At 35.9% G+C, this 19,642-nt stretch overlaps 1 protein-coding gene and 1 pseudogene across 3 annotated transcripts in view; one reads left to right on the forward strand and one right to left on the reverse strand.

The window, feature by feature from the left end:
• Window positions 1-3,047: 3,047 nt before the first annotated feature.
• Window positions 3,048-4,375, reverse strand: LOC120781689 (annotated as a pseudogene).
• Window positions 4,376-5,190: 815 nt separating this feature from the next.
• LOC120781686 (ATP-dependent Clp protease proteolytic subunit) overlaps window positions 5,191-19,642 on the forward strand; it is a 114,781-nt gene continuing 100,329 nt past the window's right edge. For all 3 annotated transcript variants that reach the window (XR_005706133.1, XM_040113903.1, XM_040113904.1), the window contains exon 1: window positions 5,191-5,319. Coding sequence is in view for 2 of the 3 variants with exons in the window: in XM_040113903.1 (XP_039969837.1) it covers window positions 5,278-5,319 (42 nt within the window). In the remaining variant the exon portion in view is untranslated. The remainder of the gene's footprint in view (window positions 5,320-19,642) is intronic.

Genomic DNA, 19,642 nt, shown 5'->3' on the forward strand with positions numbered 1-19,642 from the left:
TGATCTGATTGACTTTATTTCGAAAAAGTCAATGACTATATTTCAAACATTCGATTCACCTACTGACTGCATTGACAAAAATGTGGAATCTTGGTCACATGATGAAAGCTATAAAAAGAATCAGACATTTTTTAAGCTTCTCAGCGTGGTCAATGATGTAGCAGAAAGAGGTTTTGCTTTGATAGAGGAGTACAACAAATGTCCTTCTAAAAATGAAGAACAATTGCAATATTTATTGCAAGTTGTTAAAAATCACCGACAAAAATTTCCCGATTGTAAGAAAAAGACTTTAGTTTAATTTTGAAATAATCAATATGTAAGAGATATGAAATAAAAAGTTGTGTTGCAATCGAAAAATTACTGAAAAATGGCTTTGAGTTATTTACATTTCCTGCGAGTCACGAGCAAATAGGACACATTATTTCTTCAGGCAACGATTAATGTTTCTAAGTCATCACTCACACAGAGAATAGTTCAAAGTTTTTGTTTAAATTAAGTACTTAAAAAATTAATTTTTTTAAACGATTATCGATATTTTGTGAAAATTCTATGGTTACATTGCTAAACACTCGATAAGTTTTACGAAAAATATGACTGGTTATTTTTATTAGCCATCAATTTGTAATATAAGATGAAAAATTGTGGAAATCATTTTTTATAATTTTTTGTTGGACTTTAACTACAAATAACTTTGAATGAGTTGACTCAGTCAAAAAATGTTCTAGACCTTTTTTGTAGATCGGTAAATTTCCTATAACAATAAATGTTGATTATCGCTTACCAATTATTTGTTTATGTACATTAAAAATCCAAACAAAAAAACAAAATTTCCTGTGTTATTTATATGGGAAATCTAAAATGTCGATGAGGCACCTCTTAATATTAATATTAAGAGCTCAGGTTTTACCAGAACTTGTTTTTAGTCATGTCGGATGTGATTTTCATGGTAACTAAGAAAAAAAAAATAAAAACTTTTTTGGCCCACCTTAATACATACTTATATACTAAGAATATGCTTTGATACCAAATATATCTCTTCTTAATTGGCGTAGACACCGCTTACGCGATTATAGCCGAGTTAACAACAGCGCGCCAGTCGTTTCTTCTTTTCGCTACGTGGCGCCAATTGGATATTCCAAGCGAAGCCAGGTCCTTCTCCACTTGGTCCTTCCAACGGAGTGGAGGTCTTCCTCTTCCTCTGCTTCCCCCCGCGGGTACTGCGTCGAATACTTTCAGAGCTGGAGTGTTTTCATCCATCCGGACAACATGACCTAACCAGCGTAGCCGCTGTCTTTTAATTCGCTGAACTATGTCAATGTAGTCGTATATTTCATACAGCTCATCGTTCCATCAAATGCGATATTCGCCGTGGCCAATACGCAAAGGACCATAAATCTTTCGCAGAATTTTTCTCTCGAAAACTCGTAACGTCGACTCATCGGTTGTTGTCATCGCCCAAGCCTCTGCACCATATAGCAGGACGGGAATTATGAGCGACTTATAGAGTTTGGTGTTTGTTCGTCGAGAGAGGACTTTGCTTCTCAATTGCCTACTCAGTCCGAAGTGGCACCTGTTGGCAAGAGTTATCCTGCGTTGGATTTCTAGGCTGACATTGTTGGTGGTGTTTACGCTGGTTCCAAGATAGACGAAATTATCTACGACTTCAAAGTTATGACTGTCAACAGTGACTTGAGAGCCAAGTCGCGAATGCGACGACTGTTTGTTTGATGACAGGAGATATTTCGTTTTGCCCTCGTTCACTGCCAGACCCATTTTCTGAGCTTCCTTGTCCAGCCTGGAGAAAGCAGAACTAACGGCGCGGGTGTTGAGGCCGATGATATCGATATCATCGGCATACGCCAGCAGCTGTACACTCTTATAGAAGATGGTACCTTCTCTATTTAGCCAAATATATACCGAACATATATAAATTATATGCCGAGTCGGTTGCGCATAGAAAATAAACGAATCTGTAGGCGTACATTTCTTTACATTGAAATTATGTAGCATTATGTTTCTCATTTAACACCGAAAATGTTCAATTCTGCATGCATTAGTACCTAAGTATTTAATTAATGTAGGTTTAATAAGTTATATACATATTTACATATTTATTTGCTGGGCATTATATGTTTGATGGCATATTAAAAGACCAAGCGGTCGCGCAATTGCCACTGCTTCCCTTGCCGCTGTAACCATGGTATAGAGGAGTAGGGAAAGTCCTATTCACAATAGAAAAAAGAGCCATTCACAGTCCTTAACCTACCCCTCAAGTGTACGTTCACAATAAAACATCATGGCCACCTCTGGTGAATAAGGGTGGCGAGAGGTCAAAACGGGTTGCAGAAAGCGAAAATGCTATAATATAAAATTATAAAAAAAATTATACTATTTTCAATTTTTGTTATAGAATGAAGTTTAATGCTGTTATCAAAAGATTTAATTATATCTTCTTGATATAAATAAATATGCTATATATTTTTAAGCGTTGTAGTTAATTTATTCATGGACAAATTGAAAATAATTTTTGATAATGACTGTACCAAAAGAGATAACTATTGTGGAAAAATTTGCTATTACATATCATAATAATTCGTCTGAACAGTAAAACACAATTTTTTACTGTAAGATAAATCAAGAGATAATTATAATAGCCATGTTTTCTGAATTTTAAGTATAAATTTTTGTAATCACAAACTACATACACGTTTTATATGTCAGAATTTAGCTATATGCCGGCGATCAGGAATCCTACTCGTTCCCAAATGGAGTATTTGATTATCCTAAAAGATTTACCACATTATTTTTTAGTTCTAAGCTAACTTTTTAAATAAAAAGGATTCTTAAAGAAATTATTTTTTGAATTTGCAATATCTATATAGTAGTAAAAAGTAGTTTAAATTAGCTTACGCAACACTATTTTGCCATGCTCAGTAGCAATACTGGCATAGTATTTAAAAAAATAAATGATTGTTCGAAATATATTCCGTTTGAAATTATTCAAATCGATAATAACTTGTTTGGCCCAATTAAAAATACAACTCAAATTCCTTAATAGCACTTCATTATTAGCCAAATTACATTTATTTGTTTTTTTAAGTTTAAATATCAACTTCCACACCATTCATAATCGACCATAATTCACTAGATTTTAAGACGAATTGTAATTCGCGTAGATGCAAATGTTTCTTTTTCAAATCGCTGCTTGGTCACCAACGCTGCCAACTTTCATTTGATGAGTGTTGTTAATTATTAGCGTAGTTCTTCCCGATGTTCTATCGGTTTTGGTGGAACTGGTTCCCCCCACTCTCCCAATTCGGCATCATAATATTGCGCAGCACGATATGGCCACAATTCCCATGGTACTTACTCTTCCATGGAGGCCAATTGTACACCAAAATTCTTCAACCACGGTATGTCGGAGGGAACGACATCGGTAATACATTCGCGATCGATACGTTCCGTATGTAGCTCACCAATAGGTTGTCCAGGACAGATAAGCTCAGTGAACTTGGTTTTCAATAAGAAGGTAGAATCGCAACGCATGTCTTAACGACGGTATCCCCACCATTTTTCATTATTGCGCATAACACGATGAAACCAGTCAATTAATTCGCTCAACTGGTAACGCTTTGGTCTGCAAGGTGGGTGTTTAGCATATTAGAAAGTATCGGGATCCTAAGTGCAATTGACAATAGCTCGTACAACATCCGAATGTGCTCACCGGAGTATTTGCTCTTCAAAAAGTTACTTCCACCCTTTCTAAAAGTTACTTCCACGTTCTACACCAGCTTCTTTGCTGATTCTATAAAAAAAAATAAAAATTACATGGTAAATCTTTTGAAATAAAGTTTAATTTTAGCTTACCTAGCAATGCGACGTGCACCTTCCACAAGCACGTCATTGAATTTAAAATTTTGCCTCGAATTCACGACCAACTAAGTTCATAAATACATTTGAGTACTTCACAGCATCGCGTATCGCTTTTACATCTCTTAAATCATAAAATTGGAACAGCGCCTGACCCATTACGCAGCAGTATTAACGAGGCCATGTTTAGTTATTCCGTACTTTTATTGGAATAAAATCCCAACCCGATCTGTTATTTATCGTCTCAAGGGAAATTTGCACACTTCTTCCAGATTCAAATAACTAAATAAACCATCGTAAAGCATTTAACCATGAAATAAACTCAACCAAATCGCCTTGCAAAAACCTTCGTTACGATGGCAAAAATGTAAATAAGGCTGTGAATGAGTATAATCTGGACCCCACTAATCGGCATGGTTGCTTATTTGTTCGTAACATTTTTCTGTGGTGAACATTTATTAACTTACCACAGTTAAAAAGAGGCATAAATAAAAAACTTAATTTTTCATGTATTAGCTCATATTGTTCTCATATTTAAGAATATATATTAAAATAAAACGATTTTCTTTTGAAAATATATTAAACTTTTATATATAACCAATATTTTTGGGACAACTTTTCCATAAATTTTAAGAAAATAACACAATGCAACCATTTTCCGGTTAAAAGTCGGCCATCTTGGATTCCAATAGAAACTCAACCCCGGACTACACTTGACGTTTCTACAGTGGCACCTCTCAGCTGTGCCTTTGTTTACGTAACATCAGCTGATAGTGACCTTACTCCTCCTCTACCGTGGCTGTAACAGCCTCTCAAACAAGCCAGCGTAAATATGTATGTTTATGTATGAGCTTGCATACATATCGACACAGATTTTTGCCAGCCGCGGAAAAATATACATATATGTATGTATATGTATGCTTCATATAGACTACGTATAGACACTACGTAATATAGCGTGGCGATCGCCACGGCGACAATCATGTTTACCAGCGCCTATAGATGTTTCACATCAAAAAGTAGCCCTGGTCCATCAAACGCCGAAGGTTCTTATGAGAAGTGAAATACTGAAAGATTTGTTTATCAACAATTATGATATCTTTACTTGGAGTTTTGTTTAATATTTTGAATATAAAAGTTATAAATCTAGCGTTAAACGTATTCTAAATTGGAGAACCACACACTAAACTCTCCGTACGTTCCCTTTTTAACCTTGAATTTTGGGGTCGATATTCTAAAATTAATGTACATATAAATAACGACATATACATACTTATAATGAATCGACTTCAATGGCAGTATGCACGGCGTTGGCTTGACAAGAGTTATTGCTTGTCGGTACATCGTGTTAGATGAAAGTTTTTTTTATTTATAACCTTATTGTAGTGAAAAATATAATTACTTAAGATGATAATGAAGTCATTGCAACGAATTTGGAATCTGTCCATGGTACGTGCTTTTATATTTACAAAGTACTTAGAATATTCAGGAATATATGTATATGTCTGACCTTTGTAAAATGTTATAGGATACAGCATTTTGGCTTTTCATGAAGTACTCATTGAAGATGATTTGTATCAAGGAACAATCAAGCTTCTGCATACATGTACTTATATTGAAGTTACAGAAATTGGAATTGCGTATTCTAATAGCTTTAATACATAAATTATAAATCGAAATTGTTTAGTTTGACTCAGTATTTGACTTTAGAAGGCTGCGATTTAGAATAGCATCCCCCGATTTCGGGATTAAAATGGGTATGTATGGATAGAGGAGGTCCTCCAGTTATGATTTTTGAGATATTTGTATTTAAAGCAGTGGCGCTCAACGCAATAAAAATCCAAACACGCGTGTTTGATAATTCTGCGGCCCATATCCAATTTCTTTGGCGCCGCGATTTGAAGGTACCGTTGGAAAGAGGAAGTCCTCCTGATTAAAAAATATATGGGGTTATAGGTACCGCAAACGCTTAGTTTACGAGATATTCGACCTTAAAGTTCAAAAATTCGCAAAATTCGAACTTTTCAAGAAGCTATTTCACCACGTTAAACCCACTTTATTCACATTTTTCTCTTCAAATTAATTAAATTACACTATAATCTTTTAAATAAATCCACATTTTACACTTTTAGCAGGTTTTTTAATTAAAAATCTTTATTTTAAAAATTACATTTTACGCTCGTTTGAACCTCATTTGTTTACCAAAAATTACAAAGAAATGGAGCGCTGCCATGTGATGACAAGGCAATTCGCTGAAATTCCTCTTTTTCGCAAAAATTCCTCTATTCATGCATATGGATATTTTCTTTTTTAAATTTATTAAGCAAATAAGTAATATTATATACATGTATTAGTAATATTATATAATAATATTATATACATTTGTATAAGTAATATTATATAATAATATTACGTAATAAAGTGTAAGGTGTACAGTACAGTACAGTACGAAAACTCAAATTTTGTTTCAATATGAGTGCATGATAACCGTAAAATGTAACCACTTCATATCCAAAACTCATATTTTAAATATAATAATATATATATCGTCACCTAATATACAAACCAATGTATCATAAAAAATAAATTGAAATCGCTGACAGATTTAATACCAAAATGTATAAATTTTATAACGAAAACTTAAATTTTGTTTGAATATTGGATATAAAGTGGTTACATTTTTTGGTTATCATGCACTCATATTGAAACAAAATTTGAGTTTTGGATATAAAGTCGTTATATTTTTTTGTTATTATATCTGTCAGCGATTTCCATTTATTTTTTACGATACATTGGTTTGCATTTTAGGTGACGGTATATATATTATTATATTTAAAATATGAGTTTTGGATATAAAGTGGTTATATTTTACGGTTATCATGCATACATATTGAAACAAAATTTGAGTTTTGGATTAAAGTAGTTATATTAGTATTATTATATTTAAAATATGAGTTCGAGTGCATAATAACCAAAAAATATAACTACTTTATATCCGAAACTCAAATTTTGTTTCAATATGAGTGCATGATAACCGTAAAATATAACCATTTTATATAAAATATAAATGGAAATCGCTGACTGAAATAATAATCAAAATTTATCAATTTTATAACGAAAACTTAAATTTTTTTTGAATATGAGTGCATAATAACCAAAGAATATAACCACTTTCACCACTATAACAAAAAGAATATATATTTTTTTATTTTTAACGCAGAAAGGAGTACTACGCCAAAGTATTTCAGTCACCCCGGGTATTCGCTCGGCCAGGGTTATTTTTTTTTAGAGCGCGGCCGATGGCCGCCAACGCAGAAAGGAGTACTACGCGATAGTACTTCAGTCACCCCGGGTATTCGCTCGGCCAGGGTTATTTTTTTAGAGCGCGGTCGATGGCCGCCAACGCAGAAAGAAGTACTACGCGATATTACTTCAGTCACCCCGGGTATTCGCTCGGCCAGGGTTATTTTTTTAGAGCGCGGCCGAAGACCGCCAATGCATAAAGGAGTACTTCGCGAAAGTACTTCAGTCACATAAATTACGTATTACACATATACATATGTAGAAAGTATTTTTTTATGGTTAATATAGAAAAAAGAATCACGCGATAAAACAAACAAAGAAAAATTGTTAAAAATCCTACATATTTACTGTTTAAGATGTGGCAAGGCTCGTTTTCCTCATAATTGTAAACAATCCAACCTTTTCAACGATGAGTGTGCTAAGTGATTTTTAAATTAATAAATTTAGGTAAAATATAGCAAAATAAAAGTGAAATGTAAGCTTATTTCAAAGCTTAGAGTGTGTATTTAAATATACTAAGTAAAAAATGTGAAAAAATTTAGTGAAACATAGAGAAATACCATGTGTTATTAGTGCAAATTTGTGAACTTTTAATCGTGAATATTTTATAAAATATTAGAAAATTTTACATTATTTTTGGATATTCCTCCTCTGGAGAAGCTCCCCTATCCGTACATACCCCATTTATACGGAAATTCGGTTTTTTTACCCCTCCGCCAAAGTAATCGGAATCGTGCCAATTCTGCTACTGCGAAAATATCACACGCACACGAAAGCGGCTGAACACGTACGCTAGGTACGTACGAAAATCTATAGCAATGTTTGTGCAGCGCAAACAGTAAAAATGTATTAGAGTATTGAGGCGTGCGCACCACTGATTTAAAGTTCAAAAAATCAACTGTTTAAAATGCGTGTTTCATAGATTTATAATACCTTTTACACTTATGTATATTTTTAACTTTTATATCCACTAACACTTCACTAATTCGTTTCTATTCATTTATTTTATAATAAATAGTGCAAAAATAACTTTAATTCCATATCAAACTTTAGTTAAAATCCATTTATTCATAAAATAACAAAATTGTTGTAAGCAAAAAATTAGTGTTACCATAGGGCAATTCAGAATCTGTTGCAAATGTCCTGCAATTGCAAATATGCAAGACCATTTGCCCTAGATTGTGAGTTGTTGTGTCATATGTTGTAAAGGAATAAAAATAAGAAAAAAGAAAGACTATGACGACATAACTAAATTCATTATCGTGTGATGAGTAATGTAAAAATCTTTCAGAATTCTCATTATCTTGATAAATCCCGGTATTGAATGGGCCCCGGGTTATTTTTTTAACATCGCGGCCAAAGGCCGCCAACCCAAAAAGGAGTTCAACGCAAAAAGAACTGAGCAAGCCCGGGTGTTGGTCTGACCGAGGGTTATTTTTTTGAAGCGCACCCGAAGGCCGCAAACGCAGAAGGGAGTTCAACGCAAAAGAACTGAGCACGCCCAGGTGTTGGTCCAACCGAGGGTTATTTTTGGGTCGGCTTTAGTATACCATCCCACGATTTCAGGGTTAAAAGTGGTATGGTTGGATAGTGCTGATGCTCCAGATTAAGAATATATATAATTATTGCCGCCGCAAACTTATAGTTTTCGAGATATTTGCATTTAAAGTTGAAAATTTTGCAAATTTAATTTTGCAATTTCTCGACTTTTGGTTAGTTTTTCTTCCGTATTATGCACTTTTTATACACTTACAATTCACTACAATATTTCTACATATGTATTTTTTATTAATATGTCAGATATTTGCTGAAAATAAGCATTTTATATTTTACATAAATATTATTACACGCACAATACAATAAGTGTTCCGTGTTGTCAAATAATAAGTAATGCCATATCACAAATGATTGAAAACAATAAAAATAAATAAAAAAAAACGCAAATGCATGAAAAAAATTATCCTTAAAAATATAACTATAAAATTCATTATAAATGGGAGAAACACCCTCTTTAAATAGTTGAATTTTTTAAATTTAAACGCAAATATCTGAAAAACCATAAGTCAGTGGCAAATATATATACACTCAGTCCTTTTTTTACGCGATCTCTTTTTACGCTATTTCACTTTAACGCGGTTATTTTTGCAGCGCAAATTCCTTTTTTACGCGAATTTCTCACTTTAACGCGATTGCTTTTTTCGTTTTTTGCTTGGTCTTAAACTTGCAGCAGAATTGGAAAATTATTTTGTAGCAAATGATACTGATGCCGAACGTGCACGAATTTTTCAAAAAGAATCGAGTCTATGCATGTTAAGATATAAAGAACTACATCGGAATTTATTGGGTCCAAAAAGAAGCATTCAAACAAAATTAACTGAATTTATGGTGCAAACTCAGTCGGAGATGCTAAGTCAATCAGAACATCAATCTATAGTCTATTGATTCTGATACAAATTCTAGTGACATCAGTGCCAGCCCTCAAAATAAGCGGCTAAGAATAATTTCCACTAGGGATAATGACAGTGATTAAACAGCATTCAACGGTTTTTTCAATAAATCTACCTATTTTCTATTTTCTTCTCTTTTATATATGGTTTTTGTTTTGTATTTTTTATTTTGTTATGAATGAATAAATCATAAGTCTGAAATTTGAAACTTATTGTATTGTTTTTGAATATTTTTTTTGCGCGTATATATTGTTATACGCGATATTTTTTATATTCGGAACCAATTCGTCAGTCAATATTGGAAAACTAACCATTTTTACGCGATTTTTTTTTACGCGATTAGTGGCAGAACCAAAAATCGCGTAAAAAAAGGACTGAGTGTATATATATATTTTCTTAATCTGGAGGACCCCCTCTATCCGTAAATACCCAAAATCGGCGAATGCTATTCTAAAATTTACCCCTTTGGAGAAACCAGAGTGCAGGTTATCCAAGTTATGGTTTATTGGGAGGAAGTGGTCTAAATGGCATATTAACTGGTTATAAATATATCGGTGATGCCTTATAAAGGCATAATCGGGGATAAAATGGGTATAGGCAGATAGAGCAGGTTCGTGAATATAGAGTAAAACTTAGTTTTCGTGATATTTGGCTTTGAAGTTAAAAGTTTTAACTATTTAAACTGTTTACTTTTTCGATTTAATAAGTAGAGTAGAATCGCACAAAAGTTAACTAGCGAGAAAGTTAAATCTTCAGCTAAGTTGACTGATTTTAAGCGTCCACGTACCGCTCTAAGGAAATACAAGTATTCCCCGAATTCCTATGCAAAAAGTTGTTGGTGTCGCGAGGTATGTACAGTGGCTCCATCGCATAATCGGACAAGAATTTTTCTAACATAAATGTCCTCCAAACATTAAAATAAAAAAGCAGAATGTGTTGTTTTTCGCTTTTATTTATACCTCATATTATCGTCTGCTTAAGTGATAAAGAAAAGGTAACTTTTTTAAATATAAGCTGTCAATTTAAATAAAAAAACTAAAACAATTAAATTTTTTATGCTCAACGAATAATCGGACAAAACAAAATAGAACCACTTAATATATAAAACAAAAGGAGTCAATACTTAGTTGCATAACCCTTGTTATCCAGAGCAGCGCTGTGGAACACATTTTACCAAATTTTGACAAACCTCCGGCTTTATGGAATTTCATGCCTGTAATAAGGCCTCCTTTAGCTCACCTAACGTGTTAAACTTTTTTTGATACACTCTTCTAGCTAATTCCTCCCACAAATGCTCGATTATATTAAGGTCAGGGCTCTGCGGTGGTGTTTGTATTAGTTTAGGGCAGTTGTGTATCAACTAAAGCTTTGCAACGCCCGATGTGTGCTTGGGGTCGTTGTCTTGATAAAAAGCAAAATTGTTCGCGAAACCCAACTTCATTTTCCATCAAAATATTGAGATAGCCAAATTTGTCCATTTTACCATCAATAAAATGCAAATTGCCTACTCCAGCACTTGACATGCCCCCCAAACCATAACAAAGCCCCCTCCGTGCTTCACAGTAGCTTTTGTATTTTTATGACCAAATTCGGCATTTGGTTTACGCCACACAAACATTTTGTCATCTGATCCATGCAAATTAAATTTGCTTTCATCAGTGAATAAAACCTAAAAACAGGGAAAACTATCAAAATAAATGTATTTTGCGATGAAATAATGTGAAACTACCTGATTCCAAAAGTCTTCTGATTTTAACAAATACTCCCTAGCATATTTCAGCCTTTTGTTTTTATTTTGATGGCTAATAAAAGGTTTTTTTCTTGCAACTCTACAATGGTAATCGTATTTGTGTAACGTATTACGAATAGTATTTAGGCAGACATCTTTTCCACTTCGATTTTTAAAAGAATTTTTAAGTTCTTTCGCCGTTTTGAAAGGATGTTTTGCGACTTCCTTTACTATAGAACGCTCTTCTCGCACAGATAATATCTTGCCTTGACCTTCTCTGCTTCTATTAGCCAATCTGAACTCATGATGGAACCTCTTGATCACATCATGGACCGTGGATTTGCTTCTTCCTACCAATTCAGCGGTTTCTCGGACGGTTTTACCTTCACCATTCAATTTCACTATTAGTTGCCTTATTTCGAGCGAAGTTTGCTTTCCGTTTGGAGCCATTTTAAAAATAATTCACAAAATTCTAAACTCTTCTGTGACTAAATAAAATTTATGACTAAATAAGACCAAAAAATGTGATTGTAAAGTGCGCATTTACAAAATAACGGCACATTTAGCATTGCTATTTTCACTTGTCCGATTATTCGTTGAGTGCAAAAAATTGAGATATTTATGTTTTGCTACTCAAATTTACAGTTATCATAGTTGTTTTTTTTTATTGCTGATAGAAACTGTATTATGAAGTGCAAATAATAGCAAAAAACAGTACATTCTGCTTTTTTATCTTTATGCTTGGAGCACATTAATATTAGATAAACTTCTGTCCGATTATGCGATGGAGCCACGGTATATACATTGTCATGGGCGTTTGAACTTTTGAGTTGTTTATAGTTACTGTAAAATGTCAACAAAGCAGAAAAAATCTTTGCAAATCAGATTAAAGTTACTCAAAGACGGCACATGCTGAAAAATCACATTTATGTGGTGTGCGAGCGCAGATTTTTCGCAAGAGTTGAAAACATTGATAATTGGTAAATCCGCATCCCACGTAGCTTCAAAGGGTTGGAAAACCCATTGGAATATGCTAACTCAGAAAAGTTTTGAATAAATTCAGACGACTTTGGGAGGTACAATCGTTGTTGTCCAAGCTGTGTGGTGTTGATGACAGAACTACTATCAAAATATGGAAGATGACGCAGATTTCGAAGTGTCTGAGAGTAAAGTTGAAGAACCAGTTATCAAGGGGAATTTGCAACAACAGAAAGTAAGTTTTTCGGAAGCAGTTGAATGCATCAATACCTTGATAAAGTGGTATGAATACAATAACGATGCAGATCAGATATCACATCCTATTAATATGCTCACGAAAATTACACAAAAGAAAATAAACAAAGAAGTCTCGACCGCTTCTTTAAACCAGCCCTTAGAAATTAATATGTACATATGAATGTATAATGTGAAAAAGTACAAACTAAATTTAAGTTTCTGCTACGAATAAAAATGTGTCCTGTAAAAAGTTAATATATCGGAATAGTAAAATACTCTAGGGACATTTTGATTAACTTTACATATTTATTGTTCTCTGTTACAAAGAAATTTCAAATTTAATGGGAATTTCTATTCGAAAGACCATCCCGTTAGATCATTATGACTAGTGACTGGCGAACGACACGCTTGATATTTTGTTCCAAATGTGAATCGTGGCGGGATTGTTCACATAGACTTACAGTGGCTTACAGCTTATTTTGTGTGCTCTTTATTTAAAAGAAAACATGAAATATTTGCATATCTTATTTATTTTAAAAAAATGTAAAATGTATATTCAAAGCTAAATTATTTGACACTAGCTGACCCCGCAGGCGTTGTCCTGCGTGAAATTATGTGTTTTGAAATGAAAAGAATGTTAAATTTATCATTTAATTTTTGTTTTTATTTTCAATGTAACTCAGCTTGATAAACAACATTTTTTGGTTTCACAATCAGTCGGGTTCCATTACGCAGTTTCGTGGCATGATGATTGCGAAATATAATAACGACCGATCCTACTTTGAGACGCAAATGGTACGGTGGCATACCAAGCCTGTCCAAAGAATTTAGAAATACCACTGGATAATTCACGGCGCCGTCTTCATTGTCAAGACTATCGATCGATTTGTATGAGCGCAAGTCTCCCGGAATTTGACTTTGAATCTTCCAGTTTAAGTCAACAACATCGGTAATGTCCGAACATTTGTGATGAGTTCATCTTTCGTGAATTGACAAAGGGAAGATGGAATTGATATCGAACCACCGGAAGTATAAACCGAAAATCTACCATTTCCAATTTTTAGCGAAGGCCATGTAAAATGTCTTCGGCAATGTCCTTTTTGTTCGTATCCCATAATTGACGCCGATTTGAAGGCTGATATGTCGAAATGATTATCGCGAAAAGTGTGCGAACTTCATTTTCATTCCAGTGATTAACGTGTTCCAGCAATTGTAATTGCTGGCTTACTTCTCCAAAACTTGCACACACCGTACCATTCACAGTAAGCAATAACTCAAATAAAGTTGAACCGCGTACATTAATCAATAGCAACCGAAGGTAGAAGCAGACGTCGTTTTTCGGGTGGATTGTGTAAATTCGTCCTAATGCATTAGTTGAGAACACATCTGGATTTCAATCTACTGGTTGGCCTTGCTTTCTGCGAAACTATTTCTTCGACGATGCATTCCATGTATAATATAAGGGTATTTCCGAATAGTGCAACGTTCTCGTAAACGGATCACTGACGAAAGTTGAGAAAAAACTCGTCAATGTTAATATTATTGCTGGCGGTGTTTCCACTGGCTGTACTGTATTCTCTGAGTTGAAATACACATTAATATAAACACATAAATAGCATGGTTTAGATTTGGTTAGCATTTTAATTAATGTTTAAAATGAAAAAAGTTGTTGTAGTAACATAACTACAATAGTTGGACATATGCTACCTCGGCGTTTTTTGTAGACATTATGATGTTTTTCAATATTGTTCTACATTATTTTGTTCTATCGCTAATAGTTTCGGAAGCGCATTCGACGAAAGACATTTTAAGACTCATTTTTCTACACCTTCGGTTACATTGTTCAAATTTTACCAAGGATCCCTAATTTTTTCAAAATGAAATGTAGCCTTTGTCAAATTGGAAGAATGTAGCATTCTATTGGTGAAAGAATTTTTTAAATCGGCCCAGTACTTTTTGAGCCTATTCATTACAAACAAACAAAAATAGGTACAAATTTTTCCTCTTTATAATATTAGTGTAGGTTACGAACACATACAAAATCATTCTAAATAATTTTTTTTAAGTATAGTAAATACAACAAATACATAATAAAAGGTTAATTATTACGTATCAGTATGCTGTTTAATAAGAATAGGCAAACTTGATTTTAATGGTACATTAGGTAATATTTTAGTATTATTTGCACATTGAAAGTTAGTGGGTTTTTAGTTTAATTTGAATATAACTTAATGGGTCGTCGTACGTCTATTGAAAAGCGCGAATTTGGTGAATGCACGTTACAAAATGGAAAAACTTTCACAGACCCCTAATACCTGAGACAGACATGTAGTAACAATACCATATATGGTACAAATACCATATGTGTGTCACCAATTACCAGCAAAATACCATATGAGCAATGTAGTATTTTGCTGGTAACAATACTATGATGTTTCATTGTGGTATTTGTATAAAGCTAAAAAACAGGTAACAAACTTTGCTAAAAGCTTTTCCACAAAAGCTCTTCGAAATATTTCGAATCTACTATCCACGGTCTTCATGGCTGCTATATTTTCTTCACTGCATGCTGAACGTGGTCTATTCGATCGAATATTATCCAATACTGAATGGAAGGATGGAGTCATGTGTAGAAGAAAAGTTCTCTGATTGCCATTCACTTCACACCAGAAACGAACTTAAGAAGCTCACGACTTTCGCTCTGGATAGCCAAAGAACATCCGTTTGAAGGTGAGCTATAGTGAGAAGGTGTACCATCCCTTACCAGGGTTGTGCGCTGGGTTTGGGACCCGCCATGTAAAAAAAAAGAAAAGCAAGAAAACAGCTTCGGAGGTGAAAGCTCCCTTTTCATAACGACCACAGCAATCGTAATAAGGACTATGATTTAAGGGCATGCATCTAAAATGTCCGGTCCTTAAATGGGAAGGTGTCGATGCCCAGCTGGTTGGTAACCTCCTAAAAATAACGGATGACACCTCCTCCGTCAAAATAGTGCGAGGGACAAGGAATGAGTCGAGTAGGTCCTTTTAGCATTTCGTACAGTGTAGTGCTTAGCGAATTTAACGCCAGGGTGCGCAAAGAAGGTATCTGTGGCCCAACGGTCGGTAAATTAGCTTCCACGATGAAACATCACCAAATGGGTGGAGGCTAATCGATTTCGCTGGAGCCCGAAATATGGTTATCTGTAGTACGTGATTCTAGCACAAAAAAAAAATCATCAAGCTACCAACCAAAAAGCAGTCAGGAAAGCTAAAAAGGACTCATGGCAATCTTTCTGCACATCGATAGAAAGTTGCAGAGAAGCCGCTAGGCTGAGTAAAATGCTATCCAAAGATCATATTAACACTGCCTACATTAGGGCTGAGGGAAGTGATTGGACCTCCTCGGCAAAAGAGTCTCTGGAGGTACTAATCACAACGCATCTTCCCCGGGAGCCAGCAAAAACCTTCAACGAGGGTTCAACCAGAACCACCGCTGAATGCAGCTGACTATCGAAGCCAAATAGTAGACAAAAGTAAAATCAAATATGCCATAAACAGTTTTGCACCATTTAAAGCGGCAGGTCCTGACGGGATTATGCCCATAATGCTGCAAAAACTAGTAGAACCAATGGTTCTAAGGCTTGAAAATATATACAAGGCTAGCATTCAACTATCTTACATCCCAAGAAGTTGGAAAAGGAGTAAAGTTGTGTTCCTTCCAAAACCAGGCAGAAGAACACACGAGAATGCCAAGGATTTTAGACATATAAGCCTTACCTCCTGTATGCTGAAGGTACTAGAAAGGCTAATAGATCTACACGTAAGAGCAATAATGGCGGAGAAGTTATCGCAGTCCCAACATGCGTACATATAGGGCCGATCAACCGAAACCGCCCTTCACGAGGTGATAAGTGTGATTGTGTGTGAATCACTACATCACAAACAATACACCATGGCTGCATTTCTAGACATAGAGGGCGCCTTCAACAACATAGAAGTAAATGCGATAATTAATTCTCTGGCACATGGTGGCATAGACGACACTGTGTGCAGATGGATACTACCGATGCTTGAGAATAGCAAGATTATAGCTTCAAACGGCGCTGCAACACGAACAAGCTATGTGAGTAGAGGAACGCCTCAAGGGGGGAAGTCCTCTCTCCGATTCTTTGGGTTGCAACGCTGAACGAAATACTACTCCAACTAAACGGTGAAGGAGTGAAAGCAGTAGCGTATGCAGACGATATAGTGTTGTTGGTTTCAGGCATGTTTCCTTCAACAATCAGCGAGATTATGGAAAGAGCACTTCGTAGGTTAAACCTATGGGCTAAAAGCAATGGTCTCAGGAGTTAACCCTGAACAAAACAGAACTGATGCTATTCACTAGCAGAACCAAAATACCTCAGTTTCAACTTCCGGTACTAAACGGTACAACACTTCACTCTATCCCCACAGCTAAATACTTGGGGGTGGAGATTGACACCAAACTGTCCTGGAAAATAAATATAGAAAAAAGAATAAACAAAGCATACATGGCCTACTATACTTGTAAGAAAATCGTCAACAAGAATTGGGGCCTTAAACCAAGTATAATCATGTGGATGTATACGGCTGTCATAAGACCTATACTTACATATGGAGCTCTGGTATGGTGGCCAGCGCTAAACAAACATCACAATATTAGAAAATTAAATGGAATACAAAGAGCAGCATGTGCGGGTGTTACGGGTGCAATCAGGTCATGTCCGGCTGATGCGCTCAATGTGATCCTGCATCAACTACCAATGGACATTTTTATTCACAAAACAGCAGCTATTGCGGCGATAAGAATAAAAGAATTGGGAGGTTGGAAACAGCTGAACTACGGACATAGTGTAATTCTAAACAAGTTCACTATTAACAAATCAGACTACATTCTCCCAAAGCTGGATTTCAGTAGATACTTCCAGGTGAGGATACCATCTAGACGAGAATGGAGAAGAGGTTCAATAGTAGAGGAAGATACCACCTCAGTCTATACCGACGGGTCCAAAATGGACTGCGGAGTGGGCACGGGGGTATTCTCCGCTGATCTAGGCATATCTCTCTCTATACGTCTACCGAACTCGACTAGCATCTTCCAAGCAGAAGTACTAGGCATAGAAAAAGCCTGCGAAGTTCTATTAGTAAAACACGGGAATATACATAAAGCAACTATGTTTACGGATAGCCAGGCGGCCCTCCTGGCATTGTCTTCACCCATGACAAATTCCAGTATAGTTCACAACTGCAAGAGAGCACTAAGCTCAATAAAAGACAAGCTCCAACTAAATTTGATCTGGGTTCCCGGACCACAGGAACATTTTCGGTAACGAAAACGCAGACGAGTTGGCAAAGGCAGGAGCTTTCTTCAATGAATCCGAGGCTGAGCTAATACCAAGCCCGCTAGGATCGATCAAAGGAGAGATCAATAGACAATTTCAACAAATTGCAAACAACAGGTGCAAAAACATTACAAAATGCGTCTTAACTAAACAATTATGGCCAACATATGACAGGAAAAGAACCTACGACTAATTAAAAAGTCAAGAAAAAGTGTTTACAGAATAACAGCTACCACAACAAGGCACTGGCCATTTGGGGAACATGCGTCCAAAATGAGTATGCCCTACAATGACATCTGCCGCGGCTGCGGAGGAGCAGGGAACAAGGGAACAAGGAAACAATCTTCCACTTTCTCTGCGAATGCCCAGCTCTAGCACAGATCCGACACAAAACACTCGGAATCCACCAAGCACCAAATCTTTAATGGATTTCCACCAAAAGCATATCGGACATAAGTAGTTTCATCGAAACCTCAAAATGGTTTGAGAGAGAAGGTGAAACGTAATAGCAGATACAAGTGGTTCTACGAATAGTGTATCAAAATGGCACATCAAGTGCTAATTGAGCCCGATAGGGCTGCACTCCTACTTACCTACCTACCAACCAGATCGATGAAGGACGGAAGACACGTCACCACACAACCGAACGATTTTCTACTCGACTTGCATTTCTGCTCTCTGAGAGCACTCATCAGCAACTCGGTATGTGGGAACTATGGGACGGTATTTCAAGCTCCTTACGTTCAGCTGCAAATAAAAAAATTGGTTTTCGGAAAAGAGAAAAAGAACAGCTGGTACGACGCGGAGTGCCGTGGCTTAGCGGAGAAAAAACAGACTGCCTAACTCGCAACGTTACAATCGAACACAACACGTGCGGGATGGGATAGATACCGAGAGACGCACTTGCAGACAAACAAAGAGAGAGTCCGAAATGCGTGATTATGAGGAGCATGACAAACTGTCGGACAGGGGTGCTCGACAATTCTACGAAAAGATGCGGCGACCAACAAATGGTTTCAAGACCGGAGCATACACTTGTAGGACCCAAGGAGGTGATCTAGTAACCGATACCCAGAGTATATTAAAATTATGGAATGAACACTTCTCCAGCCTGCTGGATAGCAGTAAAACTATAACGCCAGGAGAAGGCGAACCCGATTCTCCAATCGATTACGATAGAGGAGACAATCTGGTGCACGATCATGAAGAAGTTCGAATAGCAATTACCCACCTGAAGAACAACAAAGTGGCATGTACCGATGGATAGCCGGCCGGAATAATGTCGGCGAAAGCATGACCGACGATTGGAATTTAAGTGTGCTCTGCCCAATTCACAAAAAGGGAGACTCCACAATCGACGCCAACTACGAAGGGATCCTCAACATCGCATATAATGTTCTCTCTAGCGAAAGATTAAAGCCCACGTTCAAGAAAATGATTGGAACTTATCAGTGTGGCTTTAGGTCTGGAAAATAAACTGGCCAGATATTCACCATGAGCCAAATCTTGGAAAATACTTTGTCGATATTAATTCCTCTTGGACAGCACGAAAAAGAGCTGTCACTATGTCTACATTTGGTATTCCCGCAAAATTAATACGGTTGTGTAAACTGACATTGAGCAATACCAAAAGCTTCGTCAGAAGCGGGAAGGGCCTCTCCGAACCATTCGATACCAAACGAGGATTCAGACATGGCGACTTCACCAATCTCCTCTAAAAGAAAATAATAGAAC

Source organism: Bactrocera tryoni, unplaced genomic scaffold (assembly GCF_016617805.1).
Source record: "Bactrocera tryoni isolate S06 unplaced genomic scaffold, CSIRO_BtryS06_freeze2 scaffold_7, whole genome shotgun sequence".
NCBI lineage: Eukaryota > Metazoa > Arthropoda > Insecta > Diptera > Tephritidae > Bactrocera > Bactrocera tryoni.